At 42.5% G+C, this 24,843-nt stretch overlaps 2 protein-coding genes across 2 annotated transcripts in view; one reads left to right on the top strand and one right to left on the bottom strand.

Moving 5' to 3' along the window:
- Polr2b (RNA polymerase II subunit B) overlaps nucleotides 1-18,081 on the bottom strand; it is a 31,104-nt gene extending 13,023 nt beyond the window's left edge. The window contains exons 1-14 of the mRNA XM_005359386.3: nucleotides 18,063-18,081; nucleotides 16,039-16,111; nucleotides 13,734-13,884; nucleotides 13,074-13,186; nucleotides 12,757-12,976; nucleotides 12,106-12,264; nucleotides 11,852-12,016; nucleotides 10,115-10,311; nucleotides 9,851-9,970; nucleotides 9,256-9,442; nucleotides 5,612-5,755; nucleotides 4,736-4,875; nucleotides 4,525-4,636; nucleotides 949-1,103 (exon numbers count right to left, since the gene is read on the bottom strand). Coding sequence (XP_005359443.1) covers nucleotides 949-1,103; nucleotides 4,525-4,636; nucleotides 4,736-4,875; nucleotides 5,612-5,755; nucleotides 9,256-9,442; nucleotides 9,851-9,970; nucleotides 10,115-10,311; nucleotides 11,852-12,016; nucleotides 12,106-12,264; nucleotides 12,757-12,976; nucleotides 13,074-13,186; nucleotides 13,734-13,884; nucleotides 16,039-16,111; nucleotides 18,063-18,081 — 1,955 coding nt within the window. The remainder of the gene's footprint in view (nucleotides 1-948; nucleotides 1,104-4,524; nucleotides 4,637-4,735; nucleotides 4,876-5,611; nucleotides 5,756-9,255; nucleotides 9,443-9,850; nucleotides 9,971-10,114; nucleotides 10,312-11,851; nucleotides 12,017-12,105; nucleotides 12,265-12,756; nucleotides 12,977-13,073; nucleotides 13,187-13,733; nucleotides 13,885-16,038; nucleotides 16,112-18,062) is intronic.
- A 10-nt stretch (nucleotides 18,082-18,091) lies between these two features.
- Nucleotides 18,092-24,843, top strand: part of Noa1 (nitric oxide associated 1) — a 14,057-nt gene continuing 7,305 nt past the window's right edge. The window contains exons 1-4 of the mRNA XM_013350816.2: nucleotides 18,092-19,786; nucleotides 20,775-20,939; nucleotides 22,237-22,442; nucleotides 24,094-24,225. Coding sequence (XP_013206270.1) covers nucleotides 18,640-19,786; nucleotides 20,775-20,939; nucleotides 22,237-22,442; nucleotides 24,094-24,225 — 1,650 coding nt within the window. The 5' untranslated portion in view covers nucleotides 18,092-18,639. The remainder of the gene's footprint in view (nucleotides 19,787-20,774; nucleotides 20,940-22,236; nucleotides 22,443-24,093; nucleotides 24,226-24,843) is intronic.

Here is a 24,843-nt window from a genome sequence, read left to right as displayed (position 1 = left end):
TAAAAAACTATGGCAAAATTGATAAGTATAAATTGAGTGTTCACTTTTTTAACTATATATGTTATTTTACAATATATAGACTTATAATACTATTAAAAGTAAAATTTGAAAGGTTTACCATTTTTATTATATTTCTTCTTTATGAAAGAAATGGTGGCTTACTATCTATACTCCCTGTTATGGTAAAAATAAAACGGCATTGTTCCCTGATTGGCTGCAGAGGGCAGTGGGCCATGAGGGGCAGCAGATCCCTGGCAGGGAACTGCACGGCGGGTGAGAAACCTCAGCGGGATAGCCAGTCCCATGAGGAACTGCAGCTGTGGGGGGTGAGAGACAGAGACAGATAGGCACGCCATGCAGAGAAAGTGGGTATTTATTTAGTGGGTTATGGAAGGGAAGGGGAAAGGGGAGAAGGAGAAAGAGCAGAGAGAGAGAGAGAGGAGGGGGAAGTGGAGAAGTGGGGAAAAGGGAGAGAGGCAGAAGTTGCCTTAGGGAGAGAAAGAGAGACAGAAAAGAAAGACTCAGGCTAGAAGCTGAAGATTGGCTTGCCTGGACAGGGGGAGAGAGTGGGCAGGGCTTGTCTCTTAAAGGAAGAGCACAGATCACTACACTCCCCATACTCAGGAAGTTGAGGCAGAACGATCAGAATTCACTATGTGTTCCAGGTCAGCCTGGCCTATATAGGAAGAATGTTCCCCAAAAAATATATTATTCACATGTACTACGTACTGCATTACACAAGTTATTTCTCATTAAATTTTAACATATCAAAATGTTTTCACACTTCAACTCAAATCCAGAAAGTCCACTGTACAATTAATAACAAAAATAAGAAAAATGAGCACAACTGCTTATGAAGGCACGGGACAGTGACAGCGGCTGTGCAGCCTTGTGGTTACACTAAAAAGTACTCAATGGTCTACTTTTCCTCTCACTCCACAAACTTACCTGTAGTTGTTATATTCTCTCTCTTTCAACTGGTCAATGTGTCTCTTCTTCAAAAGCAGTTTTTGTTTTTCCACAATCAGAAGTGGTCTACAGATACGGCCTGCATCTGTATAGATCCGAATCTCCCGCTCTCGAATATCTCTAATCATAGAAACCTAGATATAAAAGACAAAACAATCTCATGAACTTTCACTTCTTTGTATGATTACAACTCAGCAAAAAATACAACTACCTGGGCCCATCACTCAGGAAGCTGAGTGGAGAGGCTCACTTGCTCCTAGAAGTCTAACACCAGCATGGGCAAATGAGTAAGACTCCATTTCCAAAATAAGAGTTGGAAAGGCTGCTCAGCAGCTAAGATCACTTGCTGCTATTGGAAAGGACCCAATGGTGACTGACAACATCTGTCATTCCAGGTCTAAAGGATCTTGTGCCCTATCTGGCCTCCACAGGCACCAGGCACACATGTGGAACACATACATACATGAAAGCAAACATTCATACTTGTAAAATGAAAGTGCTGAGTGTAACAGGTCTTTCTTTTACATCACTAGCTCTTTCTTTGGTACCATAAGTCTGATTTCCTCCAAGCTGGGCTGGCAAATCCTCCAGCCTCAGAGTCTTTCCCGGAGTTCCTATCTCTGCCCCAAAGTTCTACCTATCCTCTTCCTGCCTACTTATTGGCCATTCAGCTCTTAATTAAAATAATCAGAACACGCCTTAGGCAGGCACATCTTCACACAGCATACAAAAAAATTATCTGTGGAGGCCAAAGATCAGAGAGTTTGGGACTTGATTCTAGTTCATTCTAGGTTGTCGGTCATTCTACCTCAAAGCAAGCTCCCATCTAGTGGTAAATCAAAGAGTTCTGCTCTCTCAAGGCTATAGTCAACAGGTGTGGCTAGCTGCCAGACCAAGTGTTCCTGGAATGGGAAGTAGTTGGTTCTGGCCTAAAACAAAAGTCTAAGGATCCAACTAAATTCTAGTTCCCTTTATGAAAATAACTTGGGATTCCACCCAGTGGCTTGCCTACAGAGTGTTTGGTCCAGGGCGTGAGTCTAGGTTGTAGCCTGTGACTTTCAACTGGTATGTTAATGCAGTCTGTTGTTTTACCCCTACCTCTGGGGGTCAGGGGTGTATTAAACTGTTGGAAAATTAAACACAGGCGAATTTTCAGTATTCACTGAAAAAAATCCCTCCTGATATTATTCTATATATTTCTGCGTTTTATTATTTTCATTCGAATCTTTGTATTCTTTACTATATTTCTAAATTCCCACGCCACCACTCTAGAGAAAGGTATTTTGTCAAGGCTGCTCCCCCACCCCCGACAATATCCCAGCAGCTGAGGACACACACAGCTCCCACAGCTCAGCGGTGGACAGCTTGCCTCAGCACGTGTGAGGCCCTAGGTTTGCTCTTCAACACTATACACACGCAAACTAAACATTTAATAACAGAAGTAAAATAAATACAACTACTAAACTTGAGGTGAACCAAGTATCAAACAGAATAGATAATTCTTCATTACCACTGATAATTGATGTTTTAAAAAGCCATAATTATAAAACTCATGAGTGAAAAAAAATAACCCTAATTATTCAGCTGACTAAATCTGGAAGGGTACGCAAGTCAATGTAAAATGACATATATAAAAATTTCTTATTTTAGATTTGTTTGTTTGTTTGTTTGTTTATTTTGTTCTTATTGTTATGTGGCACTTCCGGGTTCCAGGGCCACACATGTGCAGACAAGCACTCAGACAAAATACTTAGCCATCCCAGCATGCTGCAGCTGCACTTATGTAAGCCCGTGAGCTCCGTCATCTGTGCTAGGCAGCCTTTAAAAGCTGAAGGCTCCATCTTCAAGCTCTCTTTCTGCACACCGACTTCCCCAGGCCTGTTCACCTGTCTAATAAACTCGTAAGTGGGTTTGTTGCATGCTTCGTACTCACTGCATGAAGTAATTTCACTTATACTAGAGAATTAACCTAGGGCCTGGAATATGCTAGGCAAATGCTCTGCCAATGAACTACAGTCTCAACCCTTATTTTAGTACTCTACTCATTACATGTTTTTCCAAGGAACTCTTTATACAGAGCAGGCTGGCCTTAAACTGAATACCAGGATTAAAGGCAGGCACACCATACCCAGCTACTGCTCTGTGTTAACCATAATTTCCCATTTATTCCAAAGCCTGACTTCCTCACCTAGCAGACAAATGGCTTAAAATTCACTCAGAGAAGCCGGGCGGTGGTGGCGCATGCCTTTAATCCCAGCACTCGGGAGGCAGAGGCAGGCGGATCTCTGTGAGTTCAAGAGCAGCCTGGTCTACAAGAGCTAGTTCCAGGACAGGCTCCAAAACCACAGAGACACCCTGTCTCGAAAAACCAAAAAAAAAAAAAAAAAAAAAAAAATTCACTCGGAGAGTTTGAGTATTTAAAATATGAGCATTCTAAATTGAAATATGCTACAAGAATAAATTTTACAGACTCAAAAGATACTAATATATTTTAAAACACAAAACATTACACTAGCAATTTTATATTGACAATGTCTGAAGGGCAACATTTTGGATATATGTTAAATAAAACAGTGTTAAAATGATTTCATTTATTTCAGCTTTACTTTTTTAATGTAACTAGTGAAAAATTTTAATTGTGTATGTGGTTCACACTGTATTTCTACTGGATGGTGCTAGTCTATACTCCCAAAAAAATATAAAATATTTTGAGAAAATATGGAATATAAGATTTATGAATTATTAATAGCACTATAGAAATTGAAGTAATTATATGTAAAGAAGTCAAAAAACAAACTCTATTTCCGGTAGATTACCTAACTCTAACATATAATCTTAGAAGTCAAGGCAGATGGTGGTGGCACCCACCTTTAATCCCAGCACTCAAGAGGCAGGCAGATCTACAGGGCTACTTCTAAGACAGTCAGGGCTACACAGAGGAACCCTATCTAGCAAAAACAAAAATCAGTGACTAGAATAAGTTAATTGCCCAAAAGTTAATTGAAAACTGGGTCATATTCCCCATAAAGTTACTATTAAAAATGTGAAAGCAAGGCCAATGTGCTTATTCCAAAGTCTAATGACCTGGGTTCAGTCCCCAGAACTCACTTGACAAACAAGAACACTGACCCCACAGTTGTTCTCAGACTTCCATATGCTCTTCAAGGTACATACCACATGTGTACATGCACATAAACAAGACAGATAAATGACAGAGAGAGAGAAAGAGAGAGACAGACAAACTTTTCTTTAAAAATAAAGATAATAATAAGTCTTTAAAATAAAGATAATAAAAGGCAGGCAATGTCTTAACATCAGCCTAAAGTATTCGCCTACAAATAATGACAACCACGGAAGTCCAGTTCAGGGGAGTTGCCAATAAGAGAGTGTTCACTGATCCTGTGTCATCTCTACAGATCTATACAGCACACCCTTTCAGCTAGTTAAAACTCACTTCAAACTGGAGACAGCTCGGTGGAAGAGCACTTGCCTATATTAAGCAAGGCCATGGGTTCAATTGTCAACATTGTAAAGAGAGAAAAAGGAGATCCTTACTTCAGATACAATGATGTCCATCTGACGCCGTAACTTCCTTAGAGTGTTCATGAGCTGTTCAGGGTCTTTATGGATTCCAACCCAGCAGCCATTAACAAAAATCTTAGTTGCACTAAACGACAAAGCAAAAGCACTCTATATTTAGCGGTTCTGTGCTAAGTACAACTTAACAGTTAGGAGCAGGTGAAAGAGAAAACTCATCTATACACACTCGGCAATGGCTGCAGGAGAAATTTCTTCTAAATTTTCCATGCTCCATTCTTCTAAGAATTCTAAAATTGGAGAAGGTTGAGATCCAACTGAAATATAAGCCATCAGGGCTAAATTCTTCACAAGTCCCACAGCATGGCCCTAAGGAATAAGCCACGTAACTATTAACATGGGTTTTAGATGTCTATACAAATTGTTTTCTACAAACATTTTACTTTCAATTTGGCTTCAGGTATACATTTAACTTTCTAAGAAAAAGATTACAAAAAAAAAAAAATCTTGATTTTTAAACCATGATGTGTAATTAAATAAAAAATTTCTTGAGGTGATTATGACATTCAATTAATTTTAAAAAATGTTTCTTACCATGCATCAATTACACATTTCATTATGACATTTTCATATATATAAAAGATGTACATTTTTAAAAGATCTTTATTTTTAATTCAGGGTTGGGGGTGTGCACAAGAATTTAAGGCCCACATGGCCAGAAGAGAACGTAGATCACCTGGAGATTAAGTAGCAGGCAGTTGTGAGCTGCCCGACATGGGTGCTGGGAACCAAATTCGAATCCTCCGCAAGAGCAGTGCAAGCTCTTAATCTCTCCAGCCACTACACGGTGTATTCTGATCACATTCAATCCCGTTCCTCCTCTCTTGCCTCCCTCCCACTACTAATCCCCTCTTCTTTCCAAAGAGAAAATGACTTGTATTTTTGTTTTGGGTGAGCCAATGAGCTCCATGGGGCTGCTTACAGACCCGTGTGCCCACATGCAGCTTACCTGTGGTTACACCACTAAAGAAATGTCTCCCTGCCGCCATCAGCTACTGTCTTCCTTAACAAACTTTTAAACTGAGCATTACCCATACTGAATTACCTCTGGGGTCTCAGCAGGACACACCATTCCCCACAACGTATTGTGCAACTGTCTTGGCTTCGCTAGCTTGCCGTCTCTACCAATCGGAGAATTTAACCGACGCAGATGAGAAAGAGTAGATGCAAAAGTCAGGCGGTTCAATACCTAGAAAACAAAGGAGCAAATCTTAAAATCTGAGTATACCCATAATCAAACTGTCATAGTGAAGCAAAATTCTTTTTTTGTTTTTTTCAAGACAGGGTTTCTCTGTGTATCTTTGAAGCCTGTCCTGAAATTAGCTCTTGTAGACCAGGCTAACCTCGAACTCACAGAGATCCGCCTACCTCTGCCTCCACAGTGTTGGGATTAAAGGCGTGTGCCACCATCATCCAGCAAAGTTCTATTTTTTATAATTGTGTATCTTTGTCTTTAATCTTTTTTTGGATAATCTTGTTTCCATCTATAACTTAAATACTCTTCATTTTAGCAGTGATAGCATACATGTGACATACAATTCTAGGCACCCACATCACAGGGCTCAAGACTACCTATGACCCTAGCACCAGACAACCTGGCCCTATCTTCTGACCTCCACAGGTAGGTACACACAAATAAAAATAAAATTTTAAATTTTTTTAAAAGTTACTTTCTCAATATTTCTCAGAATTTATTCTATCAATACAAAACTGCTATAATCCAGGCCCCAATTATTTCTCACCTAGTCTACTGAACAATCTTCCTGCTACCTGTCAACATAAAGCCAACCTTGCAAATACACCCAGAAGACAAAAATGATGTTACCCCTACACACCCCCGCCCCAGCTGTTCTCCGCTTACCTCTCCAACAGGTTTTCCTAACCTTCCCCTTGATTTTAAAGTCGTGAGCTGCTATAGGCTCCCCATATACACCACTCTTTGGTGGGTCTTCCTTTTGCTCAGGATGGTAAGATGCTTTTCTACAGCTTCTCTGTGAGCTGTTATTTCTGCCATACTCATTTCCCAATGTGCTTCAGCACTGAGCTCAGGTGCTCCCAACAGCCTTTCCGAAACCTCCCAGGCTCAATAAATGTCTTTTTTCAGCATCCCCAGAGTAGGTGTATGTAACCTGCTGCAATTCTTATAGAGCCTTCTTTTAATTATATCTATTGCCAACTGCAGACAGTAAACTGCTCTTTGAATCTTTAAGGGGCTGGAACCTGGCATATCACAGGGCCAAAGGCAGTTCACTCAGCTGGATTCAACATGTAGCATTCACTACACTCCAACTCATACTCTGTAAAGAGCGGCAAATGCACGAATCTGTTTCCTCAGTAGATGCTGATGACCTCATAGAGGGCTAGGGTAGTATCTAATTCATGTTGTGAACCCAGAATTACAAGTACACTAAATAAATCCTTACTGAGTGGAAAGAAACTACAAACTATACTAGCCATCAGTAGCCTCTTAAAGTAAGAATCAGGATCTTAAATTTGGAATCTGAATGCCAAATCACTCAGGTAACACTGATACAAGATAGTTTTAAAAAATTATGAAAATAAGATTCCAGCACTAGGGGGGCAGAGGCAGGTGGATCTCTGTGAGTTCGAGGCCAGCCTAGTCTACAAGAGCTAGTTCTAGGACAGGCTCCAAAGCTACAAAGAAACCCTGTCTCAAAAAAAACAAAACAAGACAAAACAAAACAAAATTATGAAAATGTGTAAACTAGGCCTGGTGGTGCACACCTGTTGTAACCCAGTACTTGGGAGCAGACACAAGGGCAATTCTAAATTCGAGGCCAGCCCAGCTTAGTAGGGAGACCTTATCTCCAAAAACTAGTTCTACAAAAGCTAAATGCCCACTGAGTGTCTACAAAGCTTTTCTACACGGGCCAGTGGGTAAATGGCAAGCACCTCCCACGTGGTTAAAGACTCCCACACATTGTCATTTGACCACCACACATCGTGGTGTATGCATCACCCTAACTACTTAAAATATAATTTTAAAAGAATTTTAAAGTTTTCCCTAGAGGATATAGCTCATTTGGTAGCAAATTTAGCTAGCATGCCGTCTACCTCTCAATTCAATCTCCAGAACCTTATAAAGGGGACACAGTGCTACATACTGGTAGTCAGAGCACTTGAAAAATAAAGGCAAAAGGATCAGAAATTCAAAGTCACCTTTAACTATTTAAGTTTGAAGACAGCCTGTGAGACATATGAACCCTATCTTAATTAATAAAAAAATTAAAAAATAACCTCTTAAATCAGTAGCTTTCCCCACTACTGTATCTGCAAACAGGTACTACATTCATTAAACATGCAACTGATTATAGAAATGAGGGCTGGGATATGTGAAGCTCACCGGTGGAACTCTTGCCTAACATGTACAAGATCCTAGGTTCAAACTCCACTGTCTCCAAAAATATACATGTATATATAAATTTGGGTCTGGAAAGATGGCTCAGCACTTAAAAGCACGCACCCATCTTGCAGAGGACCTGGGTTCCATTCCTAGCACTTATATGGTGGCTCACAACCACCTTTTCTTCAATGCCCTCTCCTGGATTCAGTAAGCCACCACACACACATACACATGTAAATAAATAAAAGCCAGACAGTGGTGGCACACACCTTTAATCCCAGCACTGGGGAGGCAGAAGGAGATGAATCTCTGAGTTCAAGGCTAGCCTGGTATATAGAGCAAGTCCCAGTACAGTCGTAACTAGAGAAACCTTGTCTTGGAGGGAAAAGAAAAGAAAAAAACAAACATGTTTTTTAAGAAACACAGAAATAGTGGAATACAGAGAGTCTCACTCTGTAGCACAAGCTAGCCTCAAACTTGAAGCTATCTTATTGCCTCCAGCTTCCAGAGAATAAGTGTGAGCGGCCACAGCAACTGTAAGAAATATATTTTCAAATAGATAAAGAGCAAGCCTAGAAATTTTCTGGGTTAGTTTCTAAAAAGCTTTTGAGACAAAAATCTTGCTGGCACGAGCTGCAACCCCAGGATTCTGGACAGTAAGGCGAGAGGAACGCTGTTTTGAGGCCACCTGGGCAGTCTATCAAGACCCTGTTATATTTCCTGCCCTATCAAAAGCTACAGGTTTCAGACTTTCCCAAATCGCAAACTGATGTGGGATGTCCTTTTGTATATGTGTTGCTTTTATTGGTTGATGAATAAAGCTGTTTCAGCCGACGGCTCAGCAGAGTAAGGCCAGGTAAGAAATCTGAACAGAGACATATAGAGAAAGTAGGTGGAGTCAAAGAGACACCACGCAGCTACCAAAGGAAAAAGATGCTGGAACTTTACCAATACGCCACAGCCTTGTGGTAAAGATAAAATAATAAAAATGGGTTAATTTAAGATGTAAAAGTTAGTTAATAAGAAGCCTGAGCAAATAGACCAAACAGTGTTGTGAATAATACAGTTCCTGGGCAGCCGAGAAATGAACGTTCAGTCTCTATTTATAACAAACAACTCTTCTGGTTTACTATCTTGAGCTTCTAAATTGCAAGCCAGACAATTAACTCTCTAATGATGATGGGTAATTTAAGAGAAAATTTACCTCATTATTCAAAAATCCCTAATGAATTTTACCAAGGGAAAACAAAATCACTTATGTTCAATGAAATGAAAACCTGCCGTCCCTGTAAGTCTTTCCCATGAATGCACAGGGGCCACCTCACCTGAGACACTCCAGCTCTGGCTTGATGAGCTTTCTTCTGGTCCCCCCAGTTCCCAGTGGCTAAAGAGTATTTCAGTCCATCAGATATGATCCGTGTTTTAATTGCCAACTCCAAGTTAAAGTCCTTTCCACGATCAATAAACTTCTGTGCATAGATTCGGACTTCTTTCAGCAAATTCTTAAACATTCTATCAAATAAGATGGTGTTATTGTAAACATGGAAGAGTCCACAAAACGTGTATTTTCAACAGAGACAACACCCATAAAAAGGTCACAGGGTAAGTTGTTACACTCATTTTAGGTTTATATATCCTGTATACACATGTAGTAGAGAGACCAACTAAGATAACGTGCCTAAAGAAAGCGTCTTTAGTGAGGCAATGATCAAGAAAGCTTAAATATTCTGATCTAGGCATCCGAGGAAATGAGTAAGTTAATAAGAGTATCTGTGAAAGCAAGGACACGAGTTTAAACCCGCAGCACCTACGTGCATATCAGCAGACCAGGGGAGCCACACTGGGACACTAAGGAAGACCCGCTATAAATGAAGTAATGAATTCTCTCTACTTAAGCAACGTCATTCTGCAATTCCTTACCCTCTAAATAAGAATGCAAGTAGAGGCCCAGCAAGATCCAATCTTTTGTTTCCATAGTGATCTCTGTCATCTAGTTCTCTTCTACCCAAAGCTGCCAGAAGTAACCTATGAACCATATACCTAGAAAAGAAAATGAAAACACTTGGGTTTTGGATTTTTTTGACATATCTCAAAATACAAGTTATAACATCCTTAGCTTTAAGGAAAACACTCTATCTCAATTGTAACTTAGAAAAGATCTTCAAACAGTAAAATTTAACTTACCCCAAGAAATAGGCTTTTTTGGTCTCACAGAAATCACTAACACCGACATGAGGCAGCATTTCTTTCTGTAAGACTTCTTTTGCATATTTAATTCTTTTCTCCTTGGTAACACCAGGCTTTGCCCCTCTTGAACCAATGAAGTTTAAGGCAACATTCTGTTCTTGGATGACAAATGCTTCGTCGAGAGATGGTTTAACCTACCAAATAGTTTACAGTAAATTTTCCCAGATTTATAGTTTTATCTGTGTGACTTACTAACATGTGAAATAACTCTATAGCCTACTGTTAGAAAACCAAGGAATCACAACATTTCAGACCTGGAGTATCTGTCAAAATCCACCCCGTGTAAGCGATTCACTTTCTCAAAAAATAAAAGTAATTCCACTAATTTAAAAGTAGTAGTATGTTTGCTTTTATATTTTAATGACCAATGATTTAAAACCAAAACCAAAAATTAGATATTTCAAGTCTATTTAGAGAAGTTTCCTGGTTCAATTAAAATTTGCAAAGCTACAAAGCACTTTTCATTGCTTGTGGGAAGAAATATTTAAATCTCAATGAAGTCACTCACTGTATCGAAAAGGAGACTATTTTAACACTGCACTAGTGAACAGACCTATATTCCATTCCTGTCACTATCTATAACCTCTGAGCAATCAAGCCAACAGTTTCCCCATCTAGGAAAGGGTTAAATAAAATAATTCTTGATAGGGTATAACTCACTATCTGAGGGCTTGCCTAGCATGTGAGGACCTAGGTTTAATCTCCAACTCCCCTACACCTGCTCTACCCCCTGGGGAAAAAAAAACCAACTTTTTCCTAGAGCTAGAGAGATGGCTCAGCAGTTAAGAGCACTGGCTGCTTTTCCAGAGGACCTAGGTTCAAGTCCCAGCACCCACCGTACAGCTCACACCTGTTTGTGACTCCAGTTCCAGTGCTTCTGACAGCCTCACACATACAAAATAGCAGGCAGAACACCAATACATATAAAATAAAAATAAATGATTAAATTTCACTCCTGAGTTCTATTCTCAATTTCCAACTGTACACAACAGTGAGCATAAGAAAGCTGGGGTAGAACTAAGCCGCTTGGCATCCATAATCATCCGTAATTACCCTCAGTCTGTATCTTATACATATAGAAATGCTTTCTCTCATTCATACACTGTAGCTCTAAACACACAAATTCTAAGTGTGGCACCAAAGGTCGGAAAAAAGCCACATAAACTGACTGGTCAAGTCCAGACATGGTGGTGCACGGCTTTAATTCCAGCACTTGGGAGGCAGAGGTGGGTGGATCTCTGAGAGTTAGAGGCCAACCTGGTCTACAGAGTGAGTTCCAGGACAGCCAGGGTTGTTACACAGAGAAACTCTGTCTCATGAAACAAAACAAAAAAATAACTAAACTATGATTACATCAATGACTATCCTGCTTTCTAGAAATAAAACACTGCACTCAAGAAGCTTGACAACTACAACTTACTCCTAAATGGTCTGGAAAAGAAGACAGAGAAAATGTGAAAACCCAACTAAATCTGAGTAAAGAAGGTTCTAGCACTATTCTTACAATTTCCAAGAACTGTTAGCAGAGACTCAGGCCGGGCGGAGCTTTCCTATGGTAAACCCAGAGGTGTCTGACAGGAGTTGCCCTAAGAGCATGTCTGCTGCTTTAGGGTTGGCAATCACTGGCATCTCGGCTTCTTACAAGCAGGAACCATGCACCTGCTTTCTTCTTACCATTTCCATCATCTCTGGATCTTCAAAGTCATAAATGATATGCTCTAAAATATCTCTATCAGACACAAAGCCCAAGGCTCTGAACACGATTATGATGGGAACTTCCTGTTTGATGTACGGCAAAGTTGCCACGATGCGCTGACCAATAGCACTCTTCTTCGCCCCCTAGAAAAGAAAAAAAGATATCAGAATGTGAACACACAAGAGCTCAGAGAAACACAAAATAGCACCACAGATCCCAGGTCACACCGTACCTGTCCTCCTCTAGCCAGCATGCTAACCCATATAGTACTGGTGGGTCGGGAAGAATTCTCCAGACACGATCGACACTCTCCTGTATAGGCATATTTGGAATCCTTTTTGGCAAACACATAGACTGTATTTGTTGCCATTTTCTCTTGAGCTATCAGAACCTATAGACAGAGTAAAAAAGTTATAGTTGAGAACCCAAAAGGTCATCGTTGAAGTGGCAAGAAGAAAAAGCTGCAGTTATTTAATTGGTCACATAGGCTCCACCTGATAGGAATACACACGCTCCAACAACTGGGCACAACAAATTTCCAGTGCCCACGATGCACAACGACATAAAGCTTACAGGTTATCTTTTCTTTTTGTGAAGGTGTGTGTGTGTGTGTGTGTGTGTGTGTGTGTGTGTGTGTGTGTGTGTGTGTGTACAGGTACCCATGAAGGCCAGAAAAGGGCATCCGATCCCCAGGAAGTGGACTTACAGGTGATTATGCCACTCCACATGGGGGTGCCGAGAACCAAACTCTGATCCTCTGCAAGAGTAGCACATGCTCTTACTCTGCGAACAGTCTCCACCCCTGAGAATGTACACCCTTTAATTTAACTGCAATAATTTAACTGTTAACCATCTTTTTTTAGAGTTTTGAGTACCACTATACCTTTTCTGATCCATTAATAATGAAGTAGCCTCCAGGATCCAAAGGACACTCGTTCAGCTCACACAGGTCACGGTCTGTCAAGCCATTCAGCAGGCAGTAGGTCGAGCGCAGCATAATAGGGATTTTCCCTATGAAGGTTTTCTGGTGCTGAGTCTGCAGCTGCTCTTCACCTTCTTTGATGACTGTCTTTGTTATGTCAACATAAAGCGGAGCCGAGTACCTTCAAAATAAAAGGGGGTCAGAGGTGGCCGTAAGTGAAGGTGCATTTTCTGAACTTTACTCAATATCAGGTGCTAACGAAGAAAAGTATCTCTTACGTGAGATTTCTTAGCCGGGCTTCATTGGGCATCATTGGTGAAGGGGCACCGTCTCTTTCCCAATGAGTAGGTTTGGAGAGATAAATTTGTTCAAATTTCAGTAAATATCTTGGCTGAAATTAAACAAAAAGCATGAAAATAAGAAATAATTTTCCACATAGAAGGTTTGAAGGTCAGGTTCTTAGTGTATGTCTTAAAGGTCAAAGTGGGAAAATCGGTGGGAAAATCAGGAGTTTATAGCCATACTAAAATACATAGCAAGATCCTGTCTCAAAACACACATTGAAAGTTTTACTGACTCCATTTTAATTGACATTAGCATTTTAAGTAGGAAGATAGATATAGGCAGGAGGATATAGAGTTCAAAGCCAGGCTGGCAATAGAGCCCACCCACTCAAGGCTAGCATGAGCAACTTACCAAGACCTTGCTAAGAAATAACAACTAAAAAGGAAGGAAATAAAGCTCAGGGTAGAGTCTTTACCTAGTTGCACAAGGCCTGAAGGTCCATCCTAATACCAAAAGACACATACTATCTGAAGGGAAATTAAGGGGAGGTGCTGTACACACACTGCAAACGCTACTGAGAGAGAGGACTGGTACTGGACTGAGGCCCAGGTCAATACTTTCCTTCACCCGCAGCATGAACACAACCGTCTTACCGGCTCTTCAACTTCTCCACTGGCATGCTGAGCTTCAGCCTGTAGGTCAATGGGCGGCGCATCTTCCACAATTCTTTGAACGGACATCTGAATAAACTCATCAAAGGAATCCAGCTGTTGTCTAACCAAGCCTTTTTCATCAAAATAAGAACTAGAAAAATATTAAGTTCATAATCAGTCGCAACTCAATTTACTCAATTTGTTTTCTAGCATATTTCTCCATCTTCATTTAATCCACATATTTTCCTAACTTCAATTCAACAAATACTCAATGAAATGCCAACCAATCTATGACACTCATTGCATAAGGCCGGGGTATTTTATTTGTAGACTTACTATGTTTTGTACGGGAAAAAGATGGACAAAATAACTAAAGTACAACAAAAGAACTATAAATCAGCTTCAATCTGCAAACAACTTCAAACTCTACAGCATTTCCTACTGCTATGTTACATATGGTGTGACTACCAGTGTGGTGATCACACTGGTAAGTGTGTAGCTTCCTAACATGACATGTTCTTACTTTATCATCTACTTGCTTTTGCATGGACTTTCTTACTATGCTACTTGAGCTCAGTCACACTTAGAAATGCACATAATATAGTGCACCTGCCAAAGAACCCATCCAGCACAACCACATCCCATAAGTACTACACAAAGTAACGGACCTGAGCTCTTATTTTAAGAAAAGACATGCCGAGAAACTGTTTCAGATTGAAGGAGGCAGATAAATAAGCCTTGAAACAAAATGTTTAGGGCTGAAGAGATGGTCCAGCAGTTCAGAGTCCACAGTTCTAGTGTAAGAAACACAGCTCCCTGGTAAAGAATAGGCGGCTCTTCCATAGGAGCCAAGTTCAACACCCCTACGGTGGCTCACAATCATCTCTTACTACAGTCCCAGGGAATCTCATGCCCTCTTATGGCCTCCATGAGCAGCTGCATACATGGTGCACATAAACTCACACAGGCATATAAACACAAAAAATAAAACTGAAAATCTAAAACCAAACTAGGTGTGATGGTACACGCCTTTAATCCCAGCACTCAGAAGGCAAATGCAGGTGAGTCTATGTGAATTCAAGGCCAGCCTGGTCTACAGAGCGAGTTCCAGTACAGTGAGAGCTACACAGAGAAACCAAAAATTAAAAAAAAAAAAAAAAACTAAAAACAAACAACAACAAAATGTGCAACACTCAGAACTGAGGCAGCAAATTCCAGGTCAGGCTACCCTACACAATGAGACCCTGTCTCAAAATATAATAGTCCTAGATCCAGGATGAAAGAAAAAAAAATGCTTTGCTATAAAAATAAGTGAGATAACAAGCAAAATGTGGAAAGACTCCATAGGCTAAATAAGATTATTGGGTGCTGGAGAGATGGCTCAGTGGTTAAGAGCACAGGCTGCTGCTCTTCCAGAGGGCCTAAGGTCATTTCCCAGCAACCACATAGTAGCTCACAACCATCTACAGTGGGATCTGATGCCCTCTCCTGACATAAAGGCACACATACAGATAAAGTACTCTTACATAAAATAAATCAACTAAAAATAATAGTAACATTATTGTATCAGAATTAATTCTGTACTGTGATTATGTAAAAGAGTATCTGCTAGTTACCTTCCAATGCTTTTAGGGGAAAATTCACAGAGAGAAATAAAATGATGTAGGCCAGGTGTGGTGGGCCACGTCTTAATCCCAGCACTCAGGAAGCAGAGACAGGTGGGTCTCTGTGAGTTTAAGGCCAGCCTGGTCTACAAAGCAAATTCCAGGATAGTCGGGGTTGTTACACAGAGAAACCTTGTCTCAAAAAAACAAAAAGAATGGAAGGAAGGAAGGAAGGAAGGAAGGAAGGAAGGAAGGAAGGAAGGAAGGAAGGAAGGAAGGAAGGAAAAGGTAGTATAAGGTATTTAAAGGCTCGAATGAAGAACATAAATTAATTTTTTAGCTTTTCTCTTGGATGGATGGATGGATGGATGGATGGATGGATGGATGGATGGATGGACGGACGGACGGACGGACGGACGGACGGACGGACAGACGGACGGACGGACGGACAGATGGGGCCAGGTATAGTGATGTACACTCGTAGCACTCAGGAGGAGAGTTGCAAATTCAAAGTCAGGCCAGTCTACAGCATCCAGAGTTGCACACAGTACTGTCTGCATAAAGCAACTGCTGCAGTAACTAACACACATTAAGTACATAAGCAAGCATAGAGAAGGCCGAGATCTACCTATAAGGGACAAAGTTACAGGACATCCCTCACATCTTACAGTATCTACCTGTTCAGTTTGGTCTAAAGTTACCTGATCACAATCCAGCATGCTTCTTGCCACAAATCTGGAGTGATTTCATCATCATCCTCATCATATTGCATATCTGCAAAAACAAAACACCATGCTCATCGGCAATAAGACACCACTGGTTCACCTCCCCCCACCCCAAGAAGTAAACTGGCACTCTGCTAAATAAAAGGCAATCACTTCACCCCAGTTTCCTAGCGTTTCAGACAATTAATGACATAGGCCTATGTCACAGTAATATTCTTCCTATACAGTTTTTACAACAAAGGTTCAGCTATGTTGTGTGAATTTGTAATTTTTGTCTGCTCCAGAAAATCAACATACTAAGAGCTAAGCAGGAGTAAGATCATAGTTCTGACTAATAAGATCCTCAGACACTAAAGCAAGGATTAAGAGATGGAAAAGAATTTCAATAACTGAGCAACACTCTGGGGTAGTCTATTATAGTAATATTTCATATATGTTCATATGCATAGTTCACATGTGTACAATCTACATATGTATATACATATACATTTTCTAGTCTTTGAGACAGGGTCTCATTATATAGCCTAACAGGTCTGGAACTCACTGTGTAGAAGAGACTGGCCTTGAACTTACAGAGATCCTCCTGCCTCTGCCGCCCAAGTCCTGGGATTAAAGATGTGTGCCAACATGCCCAGACTGGACAGATGGTATTTCCCATCCCTCTTGCTCTTCTATGTGATCATGACACTCCTACTATCAAGATACACAGTCAGCGAGGCATGCTGGCGCACACTTGTGATTCTAACACTCAGGAGGCAAGAGGCAGATCATCATAAGTTCCAGGCCGACAAGAGTTACATCATGAGACCCTGTCTCAAAAATAAACAAAAATACTAGGTTCTATACACCCTCTCCTTGAACTTAGGTAATTTTCAACTCTGCAGCAAATAAAGAATGCTGCTAGAACGCACTCACATGGTTTCAGGATGCAGGTCAGAAAAAGCATCGCAGTTTTGACTTGTTTGCTCTGAAGCTCCCAACTGTCACTAAAAAACTCCTAACACTCTAAAAACAAATCTCATGATCTTCTTTGTTTGATGAGGTGCTGGGCATTAAATCTAGGGTCTCACATATGCTAGGCAAGTTCTCTACCACTAAGCTATATTCCCAGCCCTCCATAAACATTTCTTTAAAGATCTATTTTATTTTTAATTATGTGTATGCACATGCATGTGAGCACCAGTGCCTGTGGAGGCCAAAAGTGAGCATCAGATATCCTTGAGCCAGAGATAAAGGAACTGTGAGTTGCCTAATGTGGTTGCTAAGAACCAAACTTGGGTTCTGTTGACTCAAGTTCCAAGCACTCTTAACTGCTGAACCATATCTCCAGCCCCCATGAAAATTTTTTTAGGTATCAAATTTTTTTTTATCCCTCTCACTATATGTAAGGATTAAGAGACTAATTGAAGACCATCTTTTTAGGCATTTACTTAAACTGAAGAGAGTGTGAAGGAATGTCAAACCCAGATATACATTCTTTGCCCTAATATTTTCAGGATATAACAATATCTAGCACAAGAACGTGGTTTGCCCTAATATTTCCAGGGTATAACAATATCTAGCACGAGGACGTGGTCAAAAAAAAAAAATTGAGCTACCTCAGACTAGGAATATGGCTCAAAAGCAGAGTACGTGCAGGCCCTGGGTTCAAGCCTCTGGACCGTGGATCGAAAAGAAAAAAAAGAGCAAAAGTGCCTAGCTATTCAATAAATGGACTGGGATGAATAGGAAATTATCAACGTCAGAACACCCGAATGTTCACAAACACTTGCACACTATAACTATGTCGATTCTGGAAGGTGATGGCACACTGAACCGCAGGCATGCAGGCAGCCACCAAGCGAACCCGGAACGCGACCCGGTTCCCTGAGCCCACACCGCTAGCGAGCCCAGCGCCTAAGAACGGGGCTGCGGGACTCGGGCCATGGCGGGATGGGGTAGCAGGCGCAGACCCTGCATCCCCGCAGGTCCCCCGCCGTCCCGGCTACGAGGCCACCTACCCTCGTCGGCGTCATACATCTTGGCCGAAGGTTTCTGGACCGCTTAACTCGAATTCAATTCACAAAGCCGGAGGCGAAACCTGCAGCAGCAAACTCTGAGTCGGAGCAAGCAATTTCCGTCTCCGGCGTTCCCAGCATCCTCCGCGCCTAAGGGGCGGGGGCAGCTCCGTAAGATGTGCGCCTGCGCGATTGGCGGGGGTAAGAACTGCACGAGTGCAAATTCTGGGTCTCTGGCTGCAGCTGAAGACCGCTCCTTCGGCCAGAAGTTGGATCCAGTCAATGAAAGTTTCTTGTTGCGTGACTTTTCAGTGTTGTTGCACAAATGACACTTGGTTTGGGTAAAGGAGATTTATGAGAACCAGGCTCTGGGTGTGGGATGAGCCGCTCCTGCCCAGCCGGCTCTATCTAGTCCGCGCCGTCGCAGGGTGAATTCTCGAGTCTGGGAGCTTTCATCGCGAGAAATGCAAGATTAGTCACGCCGTTGGACAGTTCCCTCGCCGCTCGTCCCCGACCGACGAGCTCCTCGGACGCGCGCACGGCTGCGCGCACGAGGCCCCGCCCCCTCCCGGCCGTTCGCATGCTGCCCGCGCGCCTGGGTTGCAGGCTGCTGTGCGGGCTCCTGCGGGGCTCGGCGCCGACCGCAGCGTGCCATGGCCCTGCACGGTGGCTCCTGGGGGCGAAGTGGGCTGCCGCTTTCTCCCAGAGCCCATCCTCCCTGGGACGCCGGCTTCCTCCTAGCTCCACGGCGACCGAGGACTACGAAGAAGGCCCCGACACGGAGGAGCGCTTTCTGTTCCCGGAGTACGTCCCGACGGAGCCGGACCCTGAGGAGCAGCTGAGAGAGCTGCGGGAATTGCAGCAGCGGCAGCAGGATGAGGAGCGACAGAGGTTGCAGCGGCGGGAGGAGCGGCTTCAGCGGAAGCTGCGGGCAGGCCTCGGGTCTCTGCAGGTCCCCGAGCTTCCTCCAGACACCACGGTGCCGCCCAGCGGCGTGTACTGCTCGGGCTGCGGGGCCGAGCTGCATTGCCAGCACCCCAGCCTGCCCGGCTACCTGCCGGAGGAGAAGTTCCGCGATGCGACACAGGCGGACGGCGGCCCGGCGCGGACAGTATGCCAGCGCTGCTGGCTGCTGGTGCACCACCGACGTGCGCTGCGTCTGCGGGTGAGTCGCGAGCAGTACCTGGAGTTAGTGAGTGCGGCGCTGCAGCGCCCGGGGCCTGCCCTGGTGCTCTATATGGTGGACCTGCTCGACCTACCGGACGCCTTGCTACCCGACCTGTCCAAGCTGGTGGGTCCCAAGCAGGTCTTCGTACTGGGGAACAAAGTGGACCTGCTGCCCCAGGACGCGCCCGGCTACTTGCAGCGGCTGCGGAAGCGGCTGTGGGACGACTGCATCCGGGCCGGGCTCGTGGTGGCTCCTGGCCACGGAGGACCACAGAACCCTGCCGGGGATGAGCCTCAGGACAAGGAAAAGAATCGGAATCGCTCGACCAGGGCCGGCACCGTGGTCAAGGACGTGCGGCTGATCAGCGCCAAGACTGGCTATGGCGTGGAAGAACTGATCTCTGCACTTCAGCGCTCCTGGCGCTACCGCGGCGACGTCTACCTAGTGGGCACCACGAACGCCGGCAAGTCCACTCTCTTTAACACACTCCTGGAGTCTGATTACTGCACCGCCAAGGGCTCCGAAGCCATCGACAGGGCCACCATCTCCCCCTGGCCAGGTGAGGCCCCATTGTTGAGAACTTAGACTTCTCTCCAGCACCTAGTACATCTACCCTTACATGTCCATCTTGAGCTGCCTGGAGCCGTCCCTTTCAAAATTTTCTCCCCACTTTGCTCATACCTCTTGTGACAGTTGAGCGCTTGGAAATTCAATACATGTGATTTTCTAATAGAAATGTTTCTAGGGGGGCTGAGGATAAAGCTTGGTTACTAACGTGCTTGGCTAGCACTGCCGAAGCCTGAGTTAGTATGCAGTACCGTGTAAACGAGATGTGATGTGGTGGCAAATTCCTATATCCTAAGCACTTGGGAGGTGGAGACAGGAGGATTGGGAGGAGAGCAAAGTCATTCTCACCTACATAGCTGGAGGCTACGGTGAATTAGATACATAGGCCCCCATCTACTCTAAGACCCTTCTTCACCCCTTGAATTTATTTATTCTTGGGCTGTTATACTAGACATGAAAGAGTTGATGCTTGAAGTGTGGGGATTTCTCTAGAAGTAATGTCAGTATTCAGAGTTAAAGAAACTGATAGCATGGCATGGTGGTTCTGTCCAGTCATTACAACGCTGGAGAGAAAGAGCCTGAGGATGTGGGGTTCAAGAGCCTCTCTGAAGGAAGAAGCTAAAGGGAAATGTATGTACTTGGGGAGTTCCAGTCTTAGGAATTAGCTTGACAGAAACGTGTCCCCTTGAAACCAGAGTTTAACTCCCCTTAACTGCCCTTTGGCACTTCAAACTTAAAGCTGGCTATGACCCTGGATGTACTGGAGGATAAATGGTGAAAAGCAGGAATAATACAGACTTGGGAAATTTGTACTCAGATTCTGAATTCGCGTATGAACCAGTTACTAGGCCTAGTTCCTTGTTTGTAAAGTGGAAATAATTACATAGTGGTTATCATGAAGGTTAAATGAAAAAAATCAGAGGTGTTTGGTTTTCTTCTTCCACGCTCCTGTTTTTGAAACCTTACTCTTGGTATTTCAGGTACTACATTAAACCTCCTCAAGTTTCCTATTTGCAACCCGACTCCTTACAGAATGTTCAGAAGACAAAGAAGGCTTAAAGAAGAGGCGACCAAAGCTGAAGAAGATCTCAGTGAGGAAGAGCAAAATGAGCTCAATCAACTGAAAAAGCATGGTTACATGATAGGTATGCGTGATAGCACAGATTCTAACTGTTCTTAATAATAAAACCCAGAGGCAGCTATGGGGTGAAGGCTGAAGGATCAGAGAAGCAGAGCAGCCCACCACTAGAGTTCTTACCTCTACGTGAGGGCGATCCTGAACTCAGACTGCCTCCTCAGACTGCACTGAGCTCCCATCTCCTCCCCACCTCCCTAATGCTGGGATCCCAAGTGCTGGGATCACCTTTGTGTGAGCTGTTTCTATTTTAGACTGGATCAATTTCGTGTAGCCCAGGGTAGCCTTGAACTAACAGATCATCTGCCTCTGGGATCAAAGGTGTCTGCCACCACTGCCTAACCTCTATGGCTAGCTAGTGTGGCTAGCTCTGCACTCCGATCTTCAGGCAAGCTTTATTTGTTAGATCATAAACAAAATGTCCCCACAGTGCATCCTTCCTCTTTAGAAAAAAAATCTTATTGGTTCCATGATAAAGTTGTTGGGGCTGGCCATTTTTTTGCAGGAAAAGACTTTCCCGTTCTGGAATATAGGCTTTTTGTAGGAAAGGTTACTATTGCTTGGAAACCCAAACCAGCAGAGGCAGTAAAGTTCTTTAGCTAGGTTGTCCATCTCCTTGATCTCTCTTCTGATTTCATTAATGGAAAAGAAGGGATTTCTAACACCACCTAGCCTGAAACACAACTGACGTGCAAGGGAACTACTCACATTATCTGTGAAAAAGAAGCCATAACTATAATCATAGCCACAGTTTCATATTTATACACATAGTTTTAGTGTATAAATATTTATAAGGCAAGCTTAAGAAGTGTCTTCAGGGCCTGGCATGGTGTTGCCTGCCTCTAGTTCCAGCACTTGGGAGACAGAGGCAGGTGGATCTCTGAATTCAAGGCCATTCTGTCTACATAGAGAGTTCCAGGACCACCAAAGAAAGCTACATATTGAGACCCTGTCTCTGAGGTAGGGAGGTCTTCAGGGGCATCAGGTACACACCTGTAATCCCAACACGTAGGAGAGGGAAAAAAAACCTTCTCAGTTCATGGTGGTTTTGCAGCAAACCTGCTGCTCTACATGAGATCTTTTCCAAATACAACAGCCAAGATAAATACATATATGTATATATACATATGTGTGTGCACACACACATGCATGCGTGTAATCTGTTGCCTATCACTATAGAAGCTGAGGAGAGAAAAATCACAAGTTTAACACCATCTTGAACTATGTACAGAGAACCCATCTCAAAAATATTTTCAGAATCAAAGCATTAAAGGAATGTCTGATAACCTTGATTTAATTTGTTCTAGGAAGAGTTGGAAAAACATTCTCGTACTCCACAGAACAGAAGGACCAAGTTCCCTTTGAGTTTGATGCCGACTTGTTGGCCTTTGACATGGGAAATGAGCCTGTTGTGGCTGCGCGCCCATGTACCCAACAAGTAGAACTGACCCCAGAAGACGTGAAAGACGCCCACTGGTTTTATGATACCCCTGGGATTACAAAAGAAAACTGTGTATGTGTTTAGTTGCTTTTAGAAATATTTACTTTTAATTGTAGATGTACTGTCTTAACTGGCCAAAATAAGAAAAGAGGTGGGCTTCCATTTGAAAACGCAATTGTGGTTTCTTTATAAAAGCAATCCAAGGGTGAATCTACATGCCATCAGATTCTGGGTTCCTTTAGTTTACGTCTCTGTAGGCAAACTACAATATTAACATTGTGGTTATTACCTTAGGAAGGCGTGTTATAGGTTCCAATATTTTAAGGTTAGAAATAATAAATAGTACAGTAAAGCTTCTGGGTTTATGCTTGAATTCCCTTGAAAATATGTCATTCATAATGTCATATAGTTTGAGCTGAAGTGGGTGATGACAGTTTATCAGAGCAATGACATGCGCACTCCCAGGGTATTCAGCTATTTCTTGCCTGCTCTTTACATTTTACTGAAAGTCTCCCAGTTACTTGTACCCATTGGTCTTCAAAACTGTGTGGAACAAACATGATATGTATTTCCTTTGACACATCTTGAAATACTCCAGGTGCTAAGTGGTCAAGTGATCGTATTTTTAAAGTAGGGTTAATTCTACCTATCCTGCCATTATCCACCCTTTTACTCAAATTACATTGTCTTACGGTCACTTGGCTGTTGTCTAAGTAAATTTAGCCTATATCTGGCTAAGCACGGTGGTGCACACATTTTGCTTAGTATGATTTATTCCACTTGCATCCATTTTTTGCAAAAAAACATAACTACATTCATTCTAGCTACTTAAGCTTCCTATGTATATTAAACCCATTTTCTTTATACATTCCTCTATTGGTAGACACCTAGGTTGGTTCCGTAGCTACTGTGAATTCATTTTTTAATGAATTTTATCTTCCTTAAATCTTATCAGAATGTGTTCCTATCTTTTCTGTTTTTCTTCAGTCTCTTTAATAACGTTGATCCTGTGATTGGAGAGATGGCTTAGTGGTTGATAGTGTTTGCTGTTGGGCTGTAGACATTGTTGTTCTTCCAGAGAGGAGCCAAGTTCAATTCCCATTTCCACAGCCTCCTGTATCTCCAGTTCTAGGGGATCTGATGCCCTACCAAGCCAAGATGCACAGCACCAACGTTTGACAGATGTTCAGGAGAGAGAGGATCAAGTTGTGTACTTGTTCCTAAAGTAGATGGAAATACTACATAGTCTAGGCTAGCGTTAAAATTATGGCAGCCATCCTGCCTTAGCCTCCCAGAACTGAGATTTGTAGGTTTAAACCATTTTGTATTTGCATACTTAATCCTTAGGACCTGAGATTACAATGTCCGTTATTTAAAGCTGGATGCTACTGCTACCTGAATACTTGAGCTACATTTCCATTAGTGACTCAACAGTATTTTGGGGTACATAACAATTTTGACATTTTGGGGATAGCGCTGTCATAGGAAAGTCTTATACACCCATCATATTGTTTCGCCACTATTTAACACACAGTTGTGAATGAGTAGAATAATAGTTAAGTTAGAGATAATATATAATTTTACGTGTGGTGAATGAACATAAATCTAGTTTATTATGAAATCTGAACATTTTTTCGGTACTTAAATTTGTAAGTAAATCACAAAATATGTTAAATGACCTCTAAATATGTCCTCTAAACAAATCTTGTCTTTTGCTTTACAGATTTTAAATCTTCTAACGGAAAAAGAAGTAGATATTGTTTTGCCAACACATTCTATTGTGCCAAGAACATTTGTTCTCAAACCAAGAATGGTTCTATTTTTGGGTGCTATAGCCCGAATAGATTTCCTAGAGGTAAGAAAAATCTATGCTATTGAAAAATGAACAGAGGCTAGAGAGATGACTCAAAAGTTAAGAGCACTGACTGCTCTTCCAGAGATCCTGAGTTCAATTCCCAGCAACCACATGGTAGCTCACAGCCATCTGTAATGAGATCTGGTTCCTTTTTCTGACCTGCAGGCATGCATGGAGACAGAACACTGTGTGTTTAATAAATAAATAAATCTTTTGAAAAGAAAGAAAGAAAGAAAGAAAGAAAGAAAGAAAGAAAGAAAGAAAGAAAGAAAGAAAGAAAGAACAGTGAGGAAACCTGCATAGGACCAAACTAGGCCCTCTGAATGTGGGTGACAGTTGTGTGGCTGGGGCAGACTGTAGGGCCACTGGCAGTGAGACCAAGATTTATCCCTATTGCTTGTACTGGCTTTTTGGAACCCATTCTCTTTGGAGGGATACCTTGCTCAGCCTAGATATAGTGGGCAAGGCCTTGGTCCTACCTTAAAGCAATGTGCTAGACTTTGTTGACTCCCCATGGGAAACCTTACCAAGGAGTGGATAGGGGGAAAATAAGGGGAGCAGGAGGAGGGGAGGGAGTGGGAACTGGGATTGGTATTAAAATGAGAAAAGAGGGTTTTT

The sequence above is a fragment of the Microtus ochrogaster genome, linkage group LG1, assembly GCF_000317375.1.
Source record: "Microtus ochrogaster isolate Prairie Vole_2 linkage group LG1, MicOch1.0, whole genome shotgun sequence".
Classification (NCBI taxonomy): domain Eukaryota; kingdom Metazoa; phylum Chordata; class Mammalia; order Rodentia; family Cricetidae; genus Microtus; species Microtus ochrogaster.
This window is presented reverse-complemented; position numbering and strand designations above follow the sequence as displayed.